This window comes from Physeter macrocephalus, chromosome 6, assembly GCF_002837175.3.
Source record: "Physeter macrocephalus isolate SW-GA chromosome 6, ASM283717v5, whole genome shotgun sequence".
Classification (NCBI taxonomy): Eukaryota; Metazoa; Chordata; class Mammalia; order Artiodactyla; family Physeteridae; genus Physeter; species Physeter macrocephalus.
Window position 1 is genome coordinate 88,536,930 of NC_041219.1, and position 23,179 is coordinate 88,560,108.

A 23,179-nucleotide genomic window follows, 5' to 3' on the forward strand; every position below is an offset into this window, starting at 1 on the left:
ATAGGAATATGGCAAATGCAAAACATGCTATTTATCTCACCTGTCACTAACATGCTATTTATCTCACCTCTGTTACTGTATGACTTTGGGCACAATTCTCAAACTTTTCTGAACTTTACTTTCCACAGCTGAGGGCAAAGCTCTAGGATCATATTTGTAAAAGGTATAGCTAATATTTGGCTTTTAGTAAGCCTCAATAAATACTAGCTATTCTAATTATCAGAACCTTCCCTTACAGGACTTGCTTTATTCTACCTCCGCCAGTGGGATTCTGATCACCTTGACCCCATACCTTACATGCAGGGAAAATGGAGGCACTCTACTGATAATTACTCAGAAGACTGAGCCAACAGTAAACCTGGAAAAGCTATTTTACAAAATCTCACTCCTTCCTGCTTTTGGTCAGCTGATACTATTCTCATGTTACTTACTAATCTTTGTAAAGTCCAACTCCAGAGAAAAAAATCATGCTGAGAGAATTCAGCTTCTTCAAGTTACAGTTTTAATGTCATGCCTTCAAAGCCAGCATTCTTACCTGGTTGCTTTTGCCGGGGTTTTGGCAAATTGGTCACGCATGTATGTGGGCACATGAGGATATTACAAGGATGTAGCGATCCCTCCAGAAAGAGCTGTTTCGTCTGAGATATGTGGATCCCTCCCAGTGGAGTTTTGGGCAGAGTATTGGCAGGCACCAGAGCAAGACAATAAACCCCCACCTGATGAATGCTATCGATTGCCTAGAAAAATACAAACAAAAAAAATACTCAGTGAGATTAATTTTACGACATTTGACATCCTCCTAACACAATGCATTATTCTACTCTATGAGTTTTTCGTGTTTTATTTTATTTTATTTTTGGCTGCTTGGGCCTTCGTTGCTGCGTGTGGGCTTTCTCTAGTTGCGGTGAGCGGGGGCTACTCTTCGTTGCGGTGCACGGGCTTCTCACTGCGGTGGCTTCTCTTGTTGCAGAGCAAGGGCTCTAGGCGCGAGGGCTTCAGTAGTTGTGGCACGTGGGCTCTAGAGCACGGGCTTCAGTAGTTGTGGCACGTGGGCTCTAGAGCACAGGCTCAGTAGTTGTGGTGCACAGGCTTAGCTGCTCCGCGGCATGTGGGATCTTCCCGGACCAGGGCTCTAACCCGTGTCCCCTGCATTAGCAGGCGGATTCTTAACCACTGCGCCACCAGGGAAGCCCTAGAGTTTTTCTTTCTCTCTCCATTCTAGGTCTAGAATCTGGTAGATTATTAGGATCCCATACATCTAAAGGTACCTAATCCTTCCAGTGATGGAAGAGTGGTGAGGTATTGGCCAACCCAGTAAAATCTAAATGGACAGAGGTGGATACTGATTTACAAGCCTCAGTATGTTCTCTCTTGGTTGATAATGTCCAAAACCTAGAAATTTGTTTCGGTTCTTTTAATATTTTAGCTGTCCAACATAGCTCAATTAAACAGAGGCAAAGTATTTTTATTTTTAAATTTTTTTTAATTTTTAAATTTTACTTATTTATTTTTAATAAATTTATTTATTTTATTTATTTAATTTTGGCTGCACTGGGTCTTCGTTGCTGCGTGCAGGCTTTCTCTAGTTGCGGCGAGCGGGGGCTACTCTTTGTTGCGGTACACAGGCTTCTCATTGCAGTGGCTTGCTGTGGAGCATGGGCTCTAGGCGCGTGGGCTTCAGTATTTGTGGCATGCGGGCTCAGTAGTTGTGGCACACGGGCTTAGCTGCTCCGCGGCATGTGGGATCTTCCCAGACCAGGGCTCGAACCCGTGTCTCCTGCATTGGCAGGCGGATTCTTAACCACTGCGCCACCAGGGAAGTCCTAGTCTCTTATTATGAACAAAACAGAAGCTCTGTAAGTAAGCCCTTGCTTAAGTGGTTCACCAGGTTACTAGGCATCCCCTTTGCAAAACATCCAGGTGAGGCCCACTGCACACCGAGTCCTGGAGGCCAACAGCTCCCTCGGTGCACCCCTGTTCCCAGCCACGCACCTGTGTGCTCACTGAGTGTCAGCTGTGCCTGCTTCTATACCTTTTACAGCTGCTGTTCTTGTTACTGTGCTCATATAATTAACTATTATATTCACTGATAAAATATGAATGCAAAATAGGAAGAGTTATGCTTTTGAAAAACTCATTAGAGGTGAACTCCTACTGTTGATAGGAATGGGCAAATTAATTCTAAAAGGTAAGTTTCTTTTCAAACACTCACGTTCTAGTCTAACTTAAAGGAAATGAAACCAGAAACCAAAGACAATGCTTTTGGATGTAGTTTATGGAAGTAAGCTGACCTGGAACTCAAACTGGTGTAACTCACACTCACACGCCTCTGCATCAAATAAAGGCACACTTGTTATGTTTTGTGTTAAAATTTAATACTTGAAGAATTTCTCATTGTTATGGTTTTCTGCTTCAGTCACCTTTGAAAACTAACCAACTATCAATACCATTTCTAAACATGCCAGTTGAGAGGGTTCTTTTGTACTACCCACAAATCTTACTGAAAAGGAGATCCAGCCTGAGAAGACGAACGGACCAAGGGTCATAAAAGACAGACAAGGCCTTTTATTAAAATGACTTAAAAGGGCAGAGGAATAAACTTGAAAAGCATATTCTTCAGACTAATCCACTAACCAACAGAGATAACTAGGAAATGGGAAGTCTGTAAGAGTTCCTAAGTCTTGGGTATCTTAGAATATACAGGAAGTTAGCAAATGCATCATGTGTAGCCTGGATTCCTCACTGAAAATACGTCACCTGGTTAAGTTATCCACTGACGACGTTCCTTAGAAGGTGTTGAGTTAGGTGTTTAGTTTATATCATACACAGACCTGGAATTAAACAACCTCTGGGCTCTAACCTACCAGAACATATGGAGTTCTTAATGTTCTACTACGGATCCAGGTACCCCAAGCAGAGAGGCTACATATAAGATAATGCCTTCTTATTTCACACCCAAATCAGACCCCAAATGACTTGAACAAAAATTTGGATTAGTAAGTTAGCACTGCATTTAATTCCTATAGTTGCTTTCCAGGGAAAAATAACAAATAACCTGGGAAATTTGCTTCCTGTAACTGGAAAAAATACATAATTCACCACAAGATTCTACCACTATCCCCCAAAGTTCTTTCTGAATGAAATAAGCAGTGTGTTTGAAAATATGAACAGTATAAAAAAATTCTCTTTGCAGGTCTGATTATAAACCATCTTTCAGAGATCACCCAGTCCCACTTTCTTCACAGTTTTTTCTATCTAGTCTATCTTCAGCATTCTCTTTCCTTTCTCTGATTTTGTACTATAAACAGCCTATGCTATACCAACTGATAATTCAGAATCACAGACTCTGCAGATAGGAAGAATCTTAAAAGTCATCTAGTGCTATCACTCATCTCATGCTTACAACACTTCTACAACATGACTACTAACTGGCAGTAAATAAATCCAAATGCCCCAAGCAGACAAGTTAGAGACATTGGGAACAATCCCAATACATATAAGTTGAATGGTAAGGACAGTCCATGCTTTCTCTGGACCATCCACTTATCCAACAAATATTTACTGAGCCTACTCTGATGATGTGCTGGCATAGCTATCTGGTTCTGGACTAACAGGAACAAGAGAGAGTAACTCTTGGCTTTCATGGGTCTTCTATTATAGTGGATGTATAAAACAATAAATATAAAGCCACTTATATGCCGATAAATACTAAGCAGAAAATAGAGAAGAGTGAGGGGACAGAGAGTGAAAGGGAATGTTATTTAAGATAGAGCGGGCCTCCCTAAACTCCTTATTGGAGATATGCTTATGATTATTCTTTTTTATATTAATAATAATCACCATCATCTTTTACTGAAGGCAGGCACTCAATATTTCAGTTCATTATCTAATTACCATCAATTAACCTTCCAATAGCTCTGTAATATAGAAAATTTTATCCCCACTTTACAGATGAGAAAATAAACTCAGTGAGGTTAAGTAAGCTGCCTAAAGGCACTTATGTGGTAGGGAGTGGAGCTGGGGTTTAAAGTATGATTCTAAATGAATCCTAGGCTCTCTTCATCATTCTAGCCTGCTCCCCTAGAAACATTTCCCTTATACTGAGCCTATATCTTTTTCCTTCCCTAGTGGTTTACTTCACCTAGATCTCTAACTCCACAGTAAAGCTCCTTCAAAGTAAGAAGAGCAGCTCATATTGGATTCCTCACACTCTAGGCACCACTTGTAGCATGCAGTAAGACTGCAGCTGTTGACATGGGGACTGATTATGTCAAAGATGTGTTCCACATTTGGACAGTTAAAATGTTCATGGGTAGTTAACACTCAGGCACAAAACAGTGAAAGAACTTGCTGAGGCAAGTCAAATTCAATTGTTTTTGGCAACCTGAGCAGAAAAATACTTGGTGGTACACAAGGAGGTGTGGTATTATCTGCTTTTGCTAACAGTAGCTAGAATATTTGAGTAGCTACTGGCAGGAAAAAAAGCAAGGCAACATAACTGGTCCACTGAAGAAAATGCTTCAGCAGTGGCTTCTACTGCCTTTGACAGCAAAGTCAACCTCTCCGACAGAGACCCCAGGTGCGCTCACCTGTAGCACACGACTCATCCACTGGAAACTATCTTCCTCAGAAGCGTCAGGTCTTTGTTCTGCAACCACCACGATGCGCTCATCATAAAATACAGACACAGAAAACACAGCAATTCTAAGAGAGACAGATCAAACACATCAGGACTCCCTTCACAACCAGTCCTATTTGCTTTGCTCAGTTGGAATTACAGAGAGGAGACATCCCCACCGCACTGCCCAGGAAGGAGTAGTTTAGAAAAGAAAACGTCACAATCATTACCATCAAAACGAGGACTCAAAACACGTGTACTAAGCGCCACTGTTGTGAATATTGGGACGTAGCGATAAATAAGCCGAAGTCCCTGTCTTTGTGGAGCTTGCGTGTCAGAGACAGAACAATCACGTCGCGCTATACACCGGGGGACCGAGGCAGGGTGGGAGTGGAGCAGTGTGTGGGTCGGGGGGCGGGGGGCGAGGGGCGCGGGCAGCGCCTCCCTGAGGAGCGGACATTGGAGCAGAGACCTGAATGAGGTGAGGACGCGAGCCGCGCGGAGATCTGGAGGAAGAGGTTTCCGGGCAGAAGGAACGGAAAGCGAAAAGGTTCTGAGGTAGGAACGAGCTTGGCAGGTTTGAGGAACAGCAAGAAGGCCAGTGTGCCTGGAGCAGGGTGGTGAAGCAGAGAGTGGTGGGGAGAGGTCAGACCCGCCCGGGTGGTCACGGAGGACCTGGAGGCGGGGGGAGGGGGATGCTCTGAGTGAGGTCTCGGCTCAAACGTCCCCCTGCTAGTGAGGCATTCCCAGACTCCCCGTATAACCCACAGGCACCGCCACCCCGTGTGTCCTTCCTGCACAGCACTCATCACCAGCTCACCTAGTATCTGTTTCCCTATGTGGTTACCTGCTCTTCCCCCAATGAGAATGTGAGTTCCCGTGGGCAGAGACGTGGCCTGTGTTGTTCACTGCCACACCCTGAGCATCCAGAACAGTGGCACACAGTTGGCACCCAATAAACGCTTGCTGAATGAATGTATGAAATAATGGGAAGGCACTGGAGGGCTGAGAACACCAGCAAGCCTGACCACCTCCCTTCCTTCTTTCCTTTCATTCACACATATTTAATGAACACCTACTGCGTGCCAGGGGCTGTGCTGAGTGCTGGGGATATGACCGTGACCAAAGACAGAAGGTCCAGTACCCCATGGAGTTTACATCTCACAGGAAGCCACACCATTACAAAAAGCTATACATTTCAGGAACCGGTTCTCTAGTGGTTTAATTTTTCTACTGCTTCAAAAACTAAGGGACACCAGGATTGCTTTAAAGACATATATCCATGACTGAAAACTACTGAACAGGACATCAATTACTCAAATATATGCCAAGTATCTTTTCTTGAGTTAATAAGCAAAGAAAAAAGGATATCTAATTGACTTCATCCATGGAATTTGAAATTAGCGCTTATGTACTATGTCAATCTCTACATTAAAAAACAATTTAGAGTCAAGTAAGAGAACAATTCTTAGATGTAAACTCCTACAGAGTAGCATCTATCTCAATTAGACTGAATGGGGGGACTTCTGTATTGAAGGAATGTAGGAAGTTCAGTGTTTCAGAAATCTCCTCAGTCTTCAGGATGCAACAAACAGTAGTAATTAAAAACTGAAATACAGGATATGGTTACAGCCCCTCAGTTACAGCCAAAGAACCAGACATTTTAAGATAAATATTCAAAGCCTGGTTTCTGCTACACTTAATCAAAAACAACCTAATCTAGAGCATCTACAGAATACAACTCAAATCACCCTATAGAGATATCTTTAGATTCCACCGGAAGTGCTAACCTTTGAACTTTGTACTACTCACCTTCCTCTATAAACAGTCTTTATTGATTCAACAGCCAATCCAGTAGCAACAATGTCATCAGCATTATGTCTTCGACCACTAACCATCAGTAACCCATCCATTTTTCCAACCACGAAAACCAAGCTGCCCTGAAAGGTAACAATGATTTACATAATTTAAATAGCAAAACAGACATTTTACTTCCTGCCTTGAAATAAATCTCATAAAAACTGTAGGAAAGAAAATATCATATTTTATGGATTCTAAAAAAGTGTTTCACATCTTGACATCTCAGAATCAGTGGCATCCTACAATTAATGCGGTCTTAATAGTATATAAGAAGGGAATCCATTCATATTCATTCTTTTAAAATTAATTAATTAATTAATTAATTATTTAATTTTTGACTGCACTGGGTCTTCGTTGCTGTGCGCGGGCTTTTCTCTAGTTGTGCTAGTTGCGCGAGCGGGGGCTACTCTTCGTTGCAGTGTGCAGGCTTCTCACTGGGGTGGCTTCTCTTGTTGCGGAGCACAGGCCCTAGGCGCACGGGCTTCAGTAGTTGAGGCGCGCAGGCTCAGTAGTTGTGGCTCGCGGGACCCAGAGCGCAGGCTCAGTAATTGTGGTTCACGGGCTTAGTCGCTCCATGGCATGTGGGATGTTCCCGGACCAGGGCTCAAACCCGTGTCTCCTGCGTTGGCAGGCGGATTCTTAACCACTGCGCCACCAGGGAAGCCCCATATTCATTCTTAGGGAGGAATTATATTTTATTTTTTTGCCGCACTGCAAGGCATGTTGGGATCCTAGTTCCCCGACCAGGGATCGAACCTGTGCCCCTTGCAGTGGAAGTGTGGAGTCTTAACCACTGGACCACCAGGGAAGTCCCAGGGAGGAATTTTATAAGAAAGCAACTAGGATGCCAAATGAGCACAGTTCATTTTCCTAGCCATGATTATGTATTAGTTCATTTTCTGTACTTATTCATGGGATGGATGCAGAGGAGAAAATTGTTAGACCATTTAACACTGGAATTAGGAAGAAAGTAAAACAGTTTTAATGTGAGAATGAATGTCTCAGATTTATAAGGGTAACGTTTCCATCTGGTAATATTAGAAATTAGTTAATAAAGAAAGGTCTAAGGAATTGTAGGAACCTCTCCTTTCCAAAAAAATAACCGAGCTGCAGGAAAGTCTGCTGTCAATGTCCTCAAAGCATCACTGTATAAATAATTCTATTATTTATTATTTCATGTAATTTTTATCAATAATTTTCCCAGACCCATTTGCAGTAAATTAACTTTTCCCATTCATTACAGAATTCCTAAATTTTTGGACCATTTACATGTATTGAATTATCTAGTAGTCATCTCCATTTGAATGTCACTAATTGATTTACTAAGCACAATGTAGTGCCATACACTGACTAGGCCATACACTGACTAGACTTTGTAAGTAAGACGTAATCTCTAGTCTCAAGAAGCTACTGGCCCATCCTTCTGTCATCCCAGAAGACAGAAGAAAATCAGCCATTTTCAACACAGTCTGAAAAGTCCTACGGTGGAAGTGAATAAAGAGAACAAGAGAGTCACTGCTATTCCTCCAACATCTATTTTTCCATTTCTTTCACAGTAGTAGAATTTCTAGCTGGGCATGGCTGACCAAAATAAAGCCTGCATTTCAGCCTCCCTTGCAGCTATGTGTGGCCAGGTGACTAGTTCAGAACAACGAGAAGTAGAAGTGTTGCTCAGCAGCTTCAGGGAATTTCTCTTAAGAGATAGTAGGGCTACACCCTTTCTTCTGTCCTGTTTCCTGGAATGCAGATGTGATGGCTGGAGCTCCATCTTGGACCTCAATAGTGGAGTGGAAGCTAAAAGGAGCCGGGTCTCTGAGAATTTCTTGGTGCTGAGTGAAGAAGTCAAGACAGTAGGTGTAGATGTCTCTTTCTAGGAGAGTGATTCTCTTAGAGGTATGTCCTCAACCCCACCGTCACCCATAAATGGTGGGGAAGAAATAAAATAAAATTAGATCTTTTCTTATAGAACTTGAACTGTTATGAGGAGAAAAAAGAGAGGGTAAGGAGGTAATTAAGAGATGGAGGGAGGTACGTGGGCTCAACTAGGATAATGAAGGTCTATTACTTACAAAATAAAATCCAAACTTCCCATTATGTCATGCAAAGTCCTTCATGCTCTGCCTCTCTGCCTTCCTCACCAGCTCATGAAACTAACTGTGAGCTCTTTGAGAACAGGTTTTGTATCCTAATTGTCTCTGTAAACCCAATGCCTGTAAATACCATCTGCTGAAAAACAAATTGTTTTCATTCAGAGAATTTACTGTTACACCTGGTATAGTACTGATAATCTGTATGAAAATGATTTGTACATTATTATGGTTTCCCTTTGCTATTGAAGGTAACTTTTTCAGCACTCTTCTAACTTACTGAAATATATTAATCAAATCAATGCAACGTAGGAAGAATAAGTGAAAAGAGTTTTGAAAATAAAAGATAATGTCTTAGTTTGAAGGAATAAAATGAATTTGGATAACTGGAGCAATAAATATTTCTCATTTTATGACATTTTTACAGGAACTGCTCTAAATATGTTAAGCGGCCCTGTAATACTCTTGGACTAATAAGAATTTGTTCTGTGAACTAAAGTACAAATATTTGGATCAGATGCACCAAAACAAATATGAAAGTGTCACTTACTGGCCCTACAAACCCCAGTAATCCCGACCGGATGAACGGTACATCCCCAACAGGAGAGCCTGCCGAATTCACTGGAATCACCTAAAAGACGGAAGAAAGTGAAAATGTTAGCTTAAAAAAAAAAGTATTTGATTTTTAAAAAGTCTTAAAAAAAAAAGAATTTAAAACAGTAATACATGCTTGTTGAAAACTAAAATTATAAAAAAGAGTGAATCCAGTAATCCCACCTGCTTAAGACATAACAAACATTTAGAATTTGTTTATCTCTCTGGACTTTTTTTTTTTGCGGTACGCGGGCCTCTCACTGCCGCGGCCTCTCCCTCTGCGAAGCACAGGCTCCGGACGCGCAGGCCCAGCGGCCACGGCCCAGAGGCCCAGCCGCTCCGCGGCATGTGGGATCCTCCCAGACCGGGGCACGAACCCGTGTCCCCTGCATCGGCAGGCGGACTCTCAACCACTGCACCACCAGGGAAGCCCCTCTCCAGACTTTTTTTGATTCACATATTAACATACTAAGAATTTTTTTAAGGGATCATATTATATACACTATTTTGTAACTTGCTTTTTCACATATTATATGTGTTTCGTATAGTTATATGTATTTTGGATACCTTTACACATTGGTAATAGTCAATCTAGCTCTCTTTGTACAAGAGTTCTATAATATACCATCGCATGGGGGAATGAGATAACATAGCCCTTGGAGTCAGATGTAAGTTCAATGTCTGTCTTTGCCACTTACTAGTAATGTGGGCCTTGGAAAGGTTCCTGCATTTCTCTATACCTCAGTTTCTTTAGCCATAAAATGGAACTCTCAATGACTATCACAGGCTTAGGGTAAAGATCAAGGGAATATAAATAGATTTGTAGATGCAAGCACAGTGCCTGGCCTAGAGTCGGTACTCAGGAAGCCATCAGAATCAGCACTGTTAGAATGTAACCAGTCTTTCTGGCTAGGTAGGTCATTCTAATTTTTCACTATTACGAACAGTGCTTTACTGAATACTGCTGTACATATTTCTATGCATTTGTACAAAAGGCATGAGTCTTTTCAATTTTAACAGGCTGTCCTACAAAATTATTATAGCAATTTACACTCCACCAATACCGTATTAGAATGTTTTTCCCATACTCTGGCTAATATTACATGTTATCAATTTTTCTAAACTTTGCCAATCTGGTAGGCAAAAAAAGAAATCCCACTGTTATTTTAGTTGCATTTATTTATTACTAACATGGATGAATTTCCTTTCCTTTGTTTACCGGCCATTTGTATTTCTTTTGTGAATAGCCTAGTCACGTCTCCTGTCTATTATTTCTATTTGATTGGATTTTTCCCTTTAATTTTTAAGATTTCTTTTTTTACACAGGGAACAACTATAACAAGAGCTAACACTTATAAAATGGTTATCATGTGCCACGCATGGGTGTAAATACAGTTAATTCTCAAGAAAACCCTATGAAACAGAATCAATATTTTCATTTTACAGATGAGAAAGGCACAGAGAGTTTCATTTGCCTCATATCAAATAGCTAGTAAGAGATGACAATGGAAAATTAGCTCTTTGCATTCGTATGTGTTGCAAAGTTTTCCTCACCAGAAGCTTTTTTTTTTTTCTGGCTGCACCACGCGGCTTGTGAGATCTTAGCTCCCCAACCATGGAATGAACCTGGGCCCTAAGCAGTGAAAGCAAGAAGTCCTAACCACTGGACCGACAGGGAATTCCCAACCAGTAGCTTATTTTTAAAATACACTTTTATTTTCTAAGCAGCCATTTTTAGATCTTTTGTTCTAGTGAAGTGTTAACCACATTGAAAAATTCTTTCAGGGTTTAAATATAAGAATCCAGTAAGAAAAATATTAGAAACTTTAATTTGCAAAACCAGTGCAACAGTTTTCTTCTCCTTTTTTGGTTAGTATTATTATTGTACTTCACTGTCATTAAATTTATCCTGCAGATTTCAAAATTTCTTCATCACTATGGATCTAGCAGCTTAGTAACAAATCTGAGAATTTTAGCTAGGCACTTGCCCTCCCAGGGGAGGCAACGTAATAAAATATTATTGGTATCTTCAAACACTGCTTGAAGATCTTATTTATATAAGGAAAATGAAATGAAGAAAAACTCAGATATTGGAAACATATGTAGTCCAAGCACTTAAAAGTAAGAGAAATAAGGTGAGATTTAAATTAGTAAAATGTATAAAAACTCAGCAGAGATAATCAGTCACCTGTGAAAGTAAACCAAGAGAATGGCAGTAAACATGTGCTTTAAGAGTTTATGAATTGGTCACAACTTTTAAAGGTAGGCCAAGAATGTAATAGTGATAGTGACAGTGATGGTGATGATGATGATGATGGTGGTGGTGGTGGTGGTAGTAATAGACATTTAATAATATATATTATGCCATTTTAGGCTGTATAAGCATAGATGATGGAGCCTTTTTCAGCCACCACATCACACCACACATATAGATAACACTCTCCTGCCATTTACATCTATTATTACATAATTACATGCACTGATTTTCAAATGGGATGGTAGACAGATGTGCCCTGCCATATTGAGACTGAGAACCACTAGTCTAGGTTATAGAAAAGGAAGAAAGCTCAAAGACTGAAAATTGGCAGTGGTCACATAAGCCCTGTCTAGTGTGAAGGGGACACGGCCCATAAACTGGAGTTCTATTTTCCCTAAAAGGTACCCTGAAGCAGGTTAATCCCAATTAGGAAATACAGACAATTAATTATGCCTGTTCTGATTTCCAGGCTCACCAGGCAAACTTTCATTACAATTTGGCTTCACATGCAGAACTGCCTGCAGAAAAACGATGTGCTAGTTCCACTGAAATATGAGGTATTTGAGTTTTATGTATTTTCCTGATGTACCACAAGCATGGAGAATAGGGCCAGACATGCAGAAGGTGCTCAATAAATATTTCTCTCACTGAAAGACTGAATAACGGCAACAATCTGCCCCCATGACAAGCCAGGTTTTCATTTTTCATTAGGAAGCTGGCATTCTGGTTTACATCAGTCTTTACAAGCGTGGTTAACCCGAGTCTACTCTGGAGAGATGGATCCATTCTCACTGCACTCTCAGAATTAAATTTTGGGTCTTATAACGCTCAAACCACGGCACATTCACCAGGGTGAATTTCTGTGAGGCCTCTTACTCTTTATGTATGTAAGAAATAAACAAGGGCACTTCCTGTGTGCCAGGCGTTGGTCTAAGCACTCTATAAACATTAACTCATTTAGTTCTCACAACATTCCTATGGTAGATACTATCATTACTCACATTTTAAAAAGAAGGAAATTGGGGCACAGAGAGGTTAAGCAGCTCAACTAGTGCACGGCAGTCAGGGCTGGACCTTGGGCAGTCTACCTCTGGAGCACACACTCCCAAAAGCTACGATGTGCTATTTCCCATCAGCCAGCTCAGCTGCCCTAGTGACACTGACCTCACGCAACACATTCCCCATGAAACTTTAACGTCACGTACCTCAAATGTATTTTTTGTCACACCAGCAAGCCCAAAGTACATCATGCCTCCTGTTCTGGAGCTGACACAGATTTCTCCAATTTCATCTGTTTTGCAGAGTTGGGGAGGTCCATCGGGTCTCACAATGCACATCATCCCTAGTGTGCAGAAAGTATAGTCAAGGGACAGTCTGGAAAACCTTCGAAGAAACAGTCTCATCCTTATGGACCCATGAAAGTTTTGCATTCACTGAGTGGCATTAAGTAAGAATACCAAACAGGAATGTTAAAAACAGACCTGACAATACATAGGTATATCTGAAATTTCCATCTTTCACCCCTGATAATAAAGAATTTTTTAAATTCAGCAAATAAAACATACAATAGATGCAGACCGAAGCTTGTAAGACAGTGACTTATTAAAAATGACTGCAAAGTCCAAAGAAACAGGTTAAATTAATTTACCCTTACACAGATCAAATTCAAACACGCAGGAAGCAATGTACTCTTAACTTTCTGCCAGCCCATGGTCTTGGCAATTACAGTGAAAACCGGACAACTTTAGTATCACTCAGTACTTAGCTTTCCATGTAAACAATTGTAACTGAAACATTCACAATTAAATCATCCAATTTCTGCCGGAAATAAGTCTGATTAGAATCACTTAACTCTTAGAGAGGCTTTGAGAAATTAAGTGACTTAGTACTAAATTTTGGATTCCTGGTTTTGGATCTCATATTTTATCAGGCTCCACTATCTCTAAAGACGAATCTTCATGAAACACCGAATGGTGCTCCTGAGAACTCACCCCCGGGCATTACATGTCCCACATCCTGAACTGTCAGTGCTGAATTTTTATCTTCAGTATTGACCCGTATTACCCCGTAGCTCAATCCATTCATGGAGAGAATGGCTCTTCCCGGCAAAGGGGCCCCTGGAACTCCAGGCCTGAAAACAAAATAAACTCATGAAATTTGGCAAATGAAATGATACTAAGAGAAAAGTATGAACATGTAGGAAAGGAAATTTCCTCTGGCTACCGCACACACAAAAATCCGCATTTTTCTCTACCCAAAACATGCCAAATTAATCTAATTTACATGTGCAAAGCATGGTAAACTTTCATTCAGATGGAAAAAGTAAATTTTAATCAGTTGTTAAGAATATACTGGCTTGCAAGGGGGAGGGGGAGGGAGCGGGATGGACTGGGAGTTTGGGGTTGGTAGATGCAAACTATTACATTTAGAATGGATAAACAAAAAGGTTCTACTGTATAGAAAAAAAAAGAAGGTATATATGTGTATAACCAAGTCACTTTGCTGTACAGCAGAGACAGGCACAACACTAAATCAACTATACTTCAATTAAAAAATAAATAAAAGGAATATACTGGCTTGGGTGTACTCTCTATATAGGTACTTTGCATATATAAGCTACAATCAAGAACAGTCTACTTGTAGTCTAAGATGCTAAGGATTCTGAAGGGCAAAACAAGACAGAAAAAGAACTAATTCACAAATACGAGATGATAATAACTAAAGTAAAATTTCAGTTTACCAGTTACACTTAGGGCAAGAGTGGGAAAAATAAATGAGATGCTTCAAACTGCTTTACAAAGTCATTTTCACTTTCAGGATTATGAAGCAGAAAATTAGATCACACCCCTTGTCATCACCTGGTCAATTCTGCACATTTGATCAAAGTTGTAACATACATCAAGAGCACCAACATTCTGAACGATACCTGCGGATTGCGACAGTCATGGCTTCGGCAGAAGTAGCACACGGACAGATGGCCTCAGGTTTCAGACCATGGCTTTGGAACAGACTCAGGAAGGCATCACAGGATGACACAGACCCTGAGGAGTTGAAACAGATCAACTTGAAAGCTGAAAATATGATTTTCATTATTGCAGGAAACTGGTAAAGAATAGAAAGCCGACACATCTGTACATCATCAATTCCATGCAAATATTTTACTGTGCCTGTGAAATGGTTGATAGGTTTCAAGGACAAACAAATGCTCATCTAGCCCATGAAAGGTCAGTGACACTACTGAAAGTTACAACTTAAAATAAGGCTGCTCCTACCAAACTGCCAATAGCAGAGATGCACTGCAGGCAACAGGTAGCCAGTTTGGAAGCAAGCAACTCTTCCTGAAGTAACTATTGCAGTTTAGCCAGTGCATTACTAATACTCTGGCTTAGTTCCATCCTGTTCATGTATTCTCTGACTTGTTTCTTATTAAGGTCAGTCCCAGGTCTGTGTTTTATACCAAGATGATCATTGTGACTACTGACAAAAATCCACTGATGACAAAGAACATAGTAGTATCTAATGCTTTACCTGGTTCTACCCTGTGGAGGCTCAAAATGTTTATGCTTATCAGGAAAAGCAGGCAACACAGTAAGATCTCTAAAAGCTTTTGCAAACTCCTTAGATTTGGTGACAGGGAATTTACATAAAGTCCAGACACTTGGCTATATCAAGTTACCTTCTTATAGCTCTTTTTAGTTACATGATAGAGAAAGGACCTAAATGAGTGAGCATGGAGTGATTTTAAAAGCTTACAGATCCACCAAATGATGAATGACTATATAAAATGTAGTATATCTATACAATAGAATATTATATGGCAATATAAAGGAATAAACTACAGACACAGGCTACAACATGGAGGGACCTTGAAAACATGCTAAGTGAAAGGAGCCGGTCACAAAGGACCACATATAGCATGACTACATTTATGTGAAATGTCCAGAATAGATAAACAGATAGAGACAGGGAGTAGATTAGCAGTTGCCTAGGGCTAGGGGACAGAGGATGGGAAATGGGGAGTGACTACTAATGGGTATGGGGTTTCTTTTGGGGATGATGATGTTCTAAATTCAGGTCAACGGTGATAGTTGTATAACTCTGTGAATATACTGAAACCATTGAACTGTACTTTATTTTTTTTTATTTTTTAAAAGATTTTTTCTGATGTGGACCATTTTTAAAGTCTTTATTGAATTTGCTACAACATTGCTTCTGTTGTTTTATGTTTTAGTTTTTTGGCCAGGAGGCATGTGGGATCTTAGCTCCCCGACCAGGGATCGAATCCACACCCCCTGCATTGGAAGGCAAATTCTTAACCACTGGACCACCAGGGAAGTCCCCCATTTGAAGGGTACTTTAAATGGGCAAGCTTTATGGTATGTGAACTACCTCTCAATACAGATATTTTTAAAAAAATGCTTACAGAAAGGGGATGAAAACCTCAGACTACCAAAGCAAAGGATATTCCCAGACTGACACTCTAGAAATACTCACAGGGATTAGCTCCGTCAGTCACAATCAACATGCGGAGGGAGCTCAAGCTCACATCTCTTTGGTCCCGATGTGCCATCATAGCCCAGTGCAAGTCTCGGCATTTTACTAAAGCAACCTTGGCTATAAATGCAAAAGAGATAAAGTCAATACACACGTTAAATTTGGTAGATATTAATATATTATAATAAAAACATTTTTACTTATTTTAGGAATCATGATTTTCACTTAGAGAAAATAAAAAAGGTTTCAAAGAAATTGTTCCAGGTGCTCTGAGGCAGGGCGACTGACTGGACACATGACTTCCTTGCTCATTGTGACCTGCAGGCAGGCCTCGTATCCTAGCCAAGGAAGCTTCGAACACCAAAGCACCCAATAAATCTAATTCAGGGCCCAGATTCAGGCACAATTCTTTGGACATCAACTGAGATGAACTAGACAACATATTTAATTTTTTAATAAACAAACTCTAAAATCTGTCAAGGCACCAAGGCATAGAATTATGTCTCTAGAAGAGCAATTTGAAAATCCCTGAAATTGCCAACAGTCACATAATCAAAGCTTAGATGCTGTGTGTAACTACCTTTGTGGGCATGTACTCTTTGGACCCAAGAGAGAGGGCAAGTCTTCATAACAGAGTAGGGTACACTAATTGTATGCATCTTATTCATTACATTCTGAAAAGCAAAGAAAGATAAAAAGTAATCAATACCTAATACATACTTAGCATTTTAAAACTGACCTGATATTTTTTTAACAATTTTAACCATACAATACTCAAACACATGCTCTTTGAAAAAAATTGAAAATATTAACTACAAGGTTGAAGCCTCCTTTGCTACCTATTCTCAAATCTGGTTCCCTTCTTTCCTCCTCAGAGATAATCATTGTTATGAATCTGCCATGGATCCTTCCAGTCTTTTTCCCATGTATTTACATATATATTCATCCCCAGAGAAACATAAAAGGCATCATACTATACATATATCTACAACTTGCTTTTTTTTTCACTTAAATTGTTCTAGAGCTAAATCTACGTACATCAGTATAAGAGATCTATACAATTATTTTGACCTGCTGCACAGTATTCTATACTATGTCTGTACCACAATTTATTTGGGCATTTCCCTATTATTGGCAATTTTTTTTTTGCAATTACAATGTTTCAAGGAACATATTTATACTCATTTCCCTGGCACATGTGTGTTTCTCTAGGGTAGGTACAGAAAATTTGTACTGCTGAGTCATAGGATGTGTGCTTTTACCACTGAACAGATAACTGCCAAACTGCTCTCCAACCCTCTAAGTGCTTTCATCATGTTTATGCTTGCCACATACCACAAAGGGCTGGGTCTTACAAAGCAAGAAATCAACGTTTCCCTGTCCCTTACCAGAGGTCCTGCCCAGACCTGTTAGGTGTTTGGGTAGATAAAGCTGAGTAACCTGAGGGGGTCATGCAATTTGGTGTCTCTCCTGCCACCCAAACCGAACATACCCAGGACACCCTATCCCCAAAGAGACCCAGCCTAACAGAGTAGTTAAGTCTTGGCACTTAGACTAGCCATTTTTTTCACCACCCAAGTGGCCCAAAGATACCAAAATACCACTGTAAACCTCTTTGTCCTTCCTCCCCCAAGTTTCTAGCTATGGTGACAAACTTTTGGATTTCAGGGAAAGAATGGTGTGTGTAACTAATTCTTCACACGTGTCCCTATCTTCCTCTGAGTATCAGAGAGAGAAGATTCCCTCTAACTCCTCACAAGGGTTTCTTAACTGCTGATAAAAAAAACAAAATGGGAAGGACTTTAGAAAAGAGCTAGAAAGCATGTATGCTCAAGGAATAAGGGTTTTTTTTTTTTTTTTTTACTAATCTGAGGGGTCCTGGGAGAAAAGGGAAACCGCTCCTCTTCCCCATGCTTCATTTCCTACTCTTTCTCTGACTCCTGCAATATGTGAGGAGATACTCTCAAAGGTCCTTTCAACTGTAGGATACTGTATCTCTTCTCTCTCCCCTCCTAATCAGCATGCTCCATATGTAGCTTTTCCCACTTGAAATGTCCCCCCTTCTACTTCCACCCCCCAAATATCTCTATATGGCTACATCTTACCCATTTTTTAGTCCAACTCAACTGTCACTTCTTCCATAAAAATTGAGGCCACAGCTGGGAGGAAGTCACCTTTTTCTAACTCCCTTAGGATGGTACCAGTTCCTCTATTATGGAAAGCAGTCTCATCTACCTTGTTATTCTACTCTTTCATTGCAGCATGGACTCATTCAAGACATTTTGTCCGATGTGGGAAAGGTTAGATATTATTAAACACAGTTGCAAAGTTCCAGATATATTTAAGTAATTTTTTCTTCAGAAAAGAGAAGAGGTGACTCTCATAGTTTTTTGAAAATTATAAATAAACATATAGCCATTTGTAGAAATTTTTAAGCTTTGAGTTGTCACAGCAGATATTTAAAAGATTTTTGATCCTAAGTTCTCCTATATACTATTATGTGAAAGGTATGCCCAACCACACAATGAAGAAAAAACAGAATTACATTCTCCTTTTAAAAAATTACCATTCGTATCAGAAAATCAAATTCCCCTGGAAAATACTACTGATCTTTTAGGGGCTTAAATTTCAAACAAGAACTGAGTGATGCTGTGGTTACATAGCACACACAGTGACCTGAATCATAAGCACAATTTACACTAAAGGCCTTGATTCTGTGTAGCTTACCGCAAACATGCCATGCCACAGCCCAGCATCCTTCTTAAAGTCTAAAACATTTACTACTGTTTCCCCTAAAATAGAAAAAAATAGGAAAAAACACAAGGAAATCATCTTTAGTGTTAAGTAGCAAAATTATGTCACTTGCCTCTATTAAACAACTGATTTGGTACTTTTTTTTTTTTTTTTGCGGTACGCGGGCCTCTCACTGTTGTGGCCTCTCCCGTTGCGGGGCACAGGCTCCGGACACGCAGGCTCAGAGGCCATGGCTCACGGGCCCAGCCACTCCGCGGCATGTGGGATCTTCCCGGACCGGGTCATGAACCCGTGTCCCCTGCACTGGCAGGCAGACTCTCAACCACTGCACCACCAGGGAAGCCCTGATTTGGTACTTTTAAAGAAACCACTAAAAGTTCTCAGGGTCTTCTAATTACTTGAGGGTACCCTCAAATTGGCTGGGGGACTGATCACAGGGTGACGTGGTCACAGAAGAAACAATGAGTTTGGAATTCCTTGACTTTGGCACTGTCTTCGAGATAATAATTTTTTCCTAATTGTATAAGGAACACGTTTGTTTTAGAAATTTTGGAAGTTTCACAAGCATATGTAAAAAATTATACTTCCTAGAGAAAACAAAAAATGTTGGTATATGTATATATCTATATATTATATCTACATACATGTACATATAATTATAAGCTTATATACTTATAATGCTTATATAGAGATAGATACTTGACTAACAAAATTGGCACATACTGCTCTGTATCCAATTTGTTTCCACTTAATGATATACTGAAACAATCTTTAATATTCAAGAACATGAGTTTTTTGGGTTTTTTTTTTTTGCGGTACGCGGGCCTCTCACTGCTGTGGCCTCTCCCGTTGCGGAGCGCAGGCTCAGCGGCCACGGCTCATGGGCCTAGCCGCTCCGCGGCATGTGGGATCCTCCAGGGCCGGGGCACGAACCCGTGTCCCCTGTATCGGTAGGCGGACTCTCAACCACTGCGCCACCAGGGAAGCCCAAGAACATGAGTTTTAACACCTCAGCGTATAACCCATTATATGAATGTATTATATAATAATCAACTGCATTTGTTGGCACTTTGATTGATTTCATTACACACAAACATATATATATATATTATATATATATATATATATATATATATATATATATACATTTTTTTTTTTTTTGCGGTACGCGGGCCTCTCACTGCTGTGGCCTCTCCCGTTGCGGAGCGCAGGCTCAGCGGCCACGGCTCATGGGCCTAGCCGCTCCGCGGCATGTGGGATCCTCCAGGACCGGGGCACGAACCCGTGTCCCCTGTATCGGTAGGCGGACTCTCAACCACTGCGCCACCAGGGAAGCCCAAGAACATGAGTTTTAACACCTCAGCGTATAACCCATTATATGAATGTATTATATAATAATCAACGCACGAATCCGCGTCCCCTGCATTGGCAGGCGGACGCTCAACCACTGCGCCACCAGGGAAGCCCAAACATATATATTTTTAACCAGACAAGAATGCAGCTCTATAATGCTGCTATAATGAGCATGTATTAACTTGTTTCATTCTATGAAAGGAAAATAAAACACTAAAAAAATTAATATTGTGAAGAACATTCTAAGGGAAATAGTCATTACACAATATATACCAACACATCTAAAGTCCAACAACCCAGAATACATTTTTGTGTTTTAATTTGTGTTTTTTGGTAGCAGAATTTCTTTGACTCTAACTCCATACAGCTGGTGGCAGCTCTAACACATGGGGAGATGGAGGTACCTGACATTCCGCAGCTAATAAGCACATGGTTTTAATTAGTTGTCTATTTCTGCACTCTAGAAATCATGCTTTACATATTTGGTTTGCCCAGAATTTTAGTTACTTTAAATTACAGCATATTTGTGAAAAAGAAGAAAGCAAGCCAAGAATGTGTCTTAGAACCTTTCCCTCTGAATGCGGTCATTTACTGGAGTCCAGTCACCGAGCACTCTGCTCGCAGTCACACAGATCTGAGCTCACAGTGCAGGCAGTCACGGGGTGGAGTCTGACCTTCAGAATAATTGCAGGCCTGGGACAGAGCTTGGCAGTGAGACAGCATTGCAAGGCGGGACACTGTAACTCCCATTACACTCCCTTCTTTGCTTGTTTTATACTAGAAAAAAAAACACAAAAACAAAAACACAAGAAACAACAAAATGGGTTATTTCAAATGACAAAACTAGAATCCAAAAACAAAACCCTGAAAAGCCATGACGATGGGCTGAATTTAACGTTTCATATAAATATCTGAGGCTATGCACTTGGGCCCCAAACTCTAATCACACAAAGATAGGACTGGGTAATGTCAAAGCTCAACAAAAGTATGTGTGAAAAATTCTTAAAAGTTTAATTAGTTGTCAGTGTGAAGTGGCTGCTAAAGAAGCTAAAACAAACATGTGACTTCAGCTGGATTAACAGAAGCACAGTATCAGATACACGGCAAGAGCAAGAGCTAAAGGTGTGCAAGTGTGGTCCCTGTCTATCAGCAGCTGCCGGCTGGGAGGCGAGACTGGGAAATGGCCTATTCACTCCTCCAAATCAATCAACTATAATTTCGCTTTTACCTCGATGCTCCATTCAAGTTGCTTTTTACCAAGATCAGTCACATTTTTATTGTTAAATCAAAAGCACATATTGCATACGTTACTTTATCAAACCTTTCTGTAATATCTGACATCTCCTTTCTTGACACTTTCTCCTTCCTTGGCTTTTGTGATACTCCTCTTCCTATTCAATAATCTCTCTCTCTCTCCTTTCCCTCCACTTTCTCTGCCCATCCCTTGAATGTTGGCATTCCCTGAACGTTCTGTTCTTCCTCTTCTCTTTTCACTTTAATTCATCAGGGTACCACATTCCTGACGACTCCCAATTCTCTACTTCCAGCCCAGACCTCTCTCCAGAGATCCAGACTCAGAGGGTCAACCCTTCCCCTCAAATGACCCGTACTCCTGTGAAACGCAGCCAACACCACCCCTCTACCTTTCGCCCATGAAAATTTTTCTTGCTGTACTTCCTATCTTAGTGAAGGATGCCATCCATCATCTATCCAGTTGCCCAAGTCAGAAACCCAAGTGTCTTTCTTGCCTCCGCCCTCTCCAGAGTTAGTCACTAAGTCCTGTCTCTTCTATTTCTTACTGTATCTCAATTCCATCCAACCACTTTTCTCCATCCCCATCACCATGAACTTGGGCTCACCAGGATAACTGTAAAAGCTCCCCGCTTCCCTTCTTAACTCCACCAAACAGATAAATCTTTTAACAACATATTTATTCTTGTCACTCTTCTGCTGACAACCCTTTAAAAGCTCCTTATTACCCACAGGATACTTGAAACTCACTAGCAATGTCCTGTGGGTAATAAGAGGGTCCCAAGTGAAAACTGCAAGTTAATTCAGAATAGCAGAAACTTAGAAATGTAGAGGACAGTAGTTCTACATGAGGTCAGAGAGCTAAGCAGGGGCCACAGAATGAAGGGCACTTCACCTTTTAGGAAGAACCAATAAAGAAGACTGAAAAGGAGTGGTCAGTGAGTAGTCAGGGAAGCCAGTGAGCAGTTTTAAGGGGGATGAAGGGGTGAACCATGTCATCACTGGGAGATGATATGGATTGAGAGCTGACTGCTAAATTTGGTATTTTAATCGCCTGTTTACTTGTCTGTCATTTAAATGTACCCAGATCCCTTCCATCTTTAAAAGCAATCCTCCTTCTATCCAACATCACCACGTTACCTCAAAGCTACTGCCCACTCTCTTCCCTTTTATGGCCAAAGTTATCACTACAGGGCTCAAGTGGGTGGATTTTTTTCCCCAAACTTTTTTTCAAATTTATGGATGTTTATACATTAATTTAGCAAACAGTTGGTGAGCATTTACTAATATGTCTCAAGCAAGATGCAGAGTACTCAGGGCATAGCTTTTAGAGTGAAACAGATATGAGTTTGAGTCCGAGCTCTGTCAACTTTGAGTCAAAGGTTTTAGACAAACCTTTGGTTGGTTACTCAAGTTAAAGTCTTAGTCTACTCAGGTACTAAGCAGGTTTAATAACAGCCCCCCACCTCACAGGGTACTTGTGAGGACTGATTGAGATAATGCATATAAAGCACTTGGCCTGGGCTTCCCTGGTGGTGCAGGTTTAGAATCCGCCTGACAATGCAGGGGACACGGGTTGGAGCCCTGGTCTGGGAAGATTCCACATGCCGCGGAGCAACGAAGCTCCGTGCGCTACAACTACTGAGCCTGTGCTCTAGAGCCCGCGAGCCACAACTACTGAGCCCGTGTGCTGCAACTACTGAAGCCTGCGTGCCTAGAGCCCATGCTCCTCAACAAGAGAAGCCACTGCAATGAGAAGCCCGCGCACTGCAACAAAGAGTAGCCCCCGCTTGCCGCAACTAGAAAAAGCCTGCGCGCAGCAACGAAGACCCAACACAGCCAAAAATAAATAAATTTAAAGAAAAAAAAAAAAGCACTTGGCCTGGTGCCTGGTATGCAGTAGGACTTAAT

The 23,179-nt window shown here is 40.8% G+C and overlaps 1 protein-coding gene across 9 annotated transcripts in view; it reads right to left on the reverse strand.

Moving 5' to 3' along the window:
- Positions 1-23,179, reverse strand: part of DIP2B (disco interacting protein 2 homolog B) — a 273,451-nt gene that overhangs the window by 46,104 nt on the left and 204,168 nt on the right. For 7 of the 9 annotated variants that reach the window (XR_003680362.2, XR_003680363.2, XM_055085636.1 and 4 more), the window contains 12 exons: positions 20,692-20,794; positions 18,638-18,702; positions 16,491-16,584; positions 15,911-16,030; positions 14,343-14,457; positions 13,408-13,547; positions 12,622-12,758; positions 9,116-9,196; positions 6,431-6,558; positions 5,091-5,225; positions 4,590-4,704; positions 536-737 (listed from right to left, as the gene is read on the reverse strand). Coding sequence is in view for 7 of the 9 variants with exons in the window: in XM_055085636.1 (XP_054941611.1) it covers positions 536-737; positions 4,590-4,704; positions 5,091-5,225; positions 6,431-6,558; positions 9,116-9,196; positions 12,622-12,758; positions 13,408-13,547; positions 14,343-14,457; positions 15,911-16,030; positions 16,491-16,584; positions 18,638-18,702; positions 20,692-20,794 (1,435 nt within the window). In the remaining 2 variants the exon portion in view is untranslated. The remainder of the gene's footprint in view (positions 1-535; positions 738-4,589; positions 4,705-5,090; positions 5,226-6,430; positions 6,559-9,115; positions 9,197-12,621; positions 12,759-13,407; positions 13,548-14,342; positions 14,458-15,910; positions 16,031-16,490; positions 16,585-18,637; positions 18,703-20,691; positions 20,795-23,179) is intronic. The other 2 variants (XM_024122868.3, XM_024122867.3) reach the window with 1 other exon arrangement.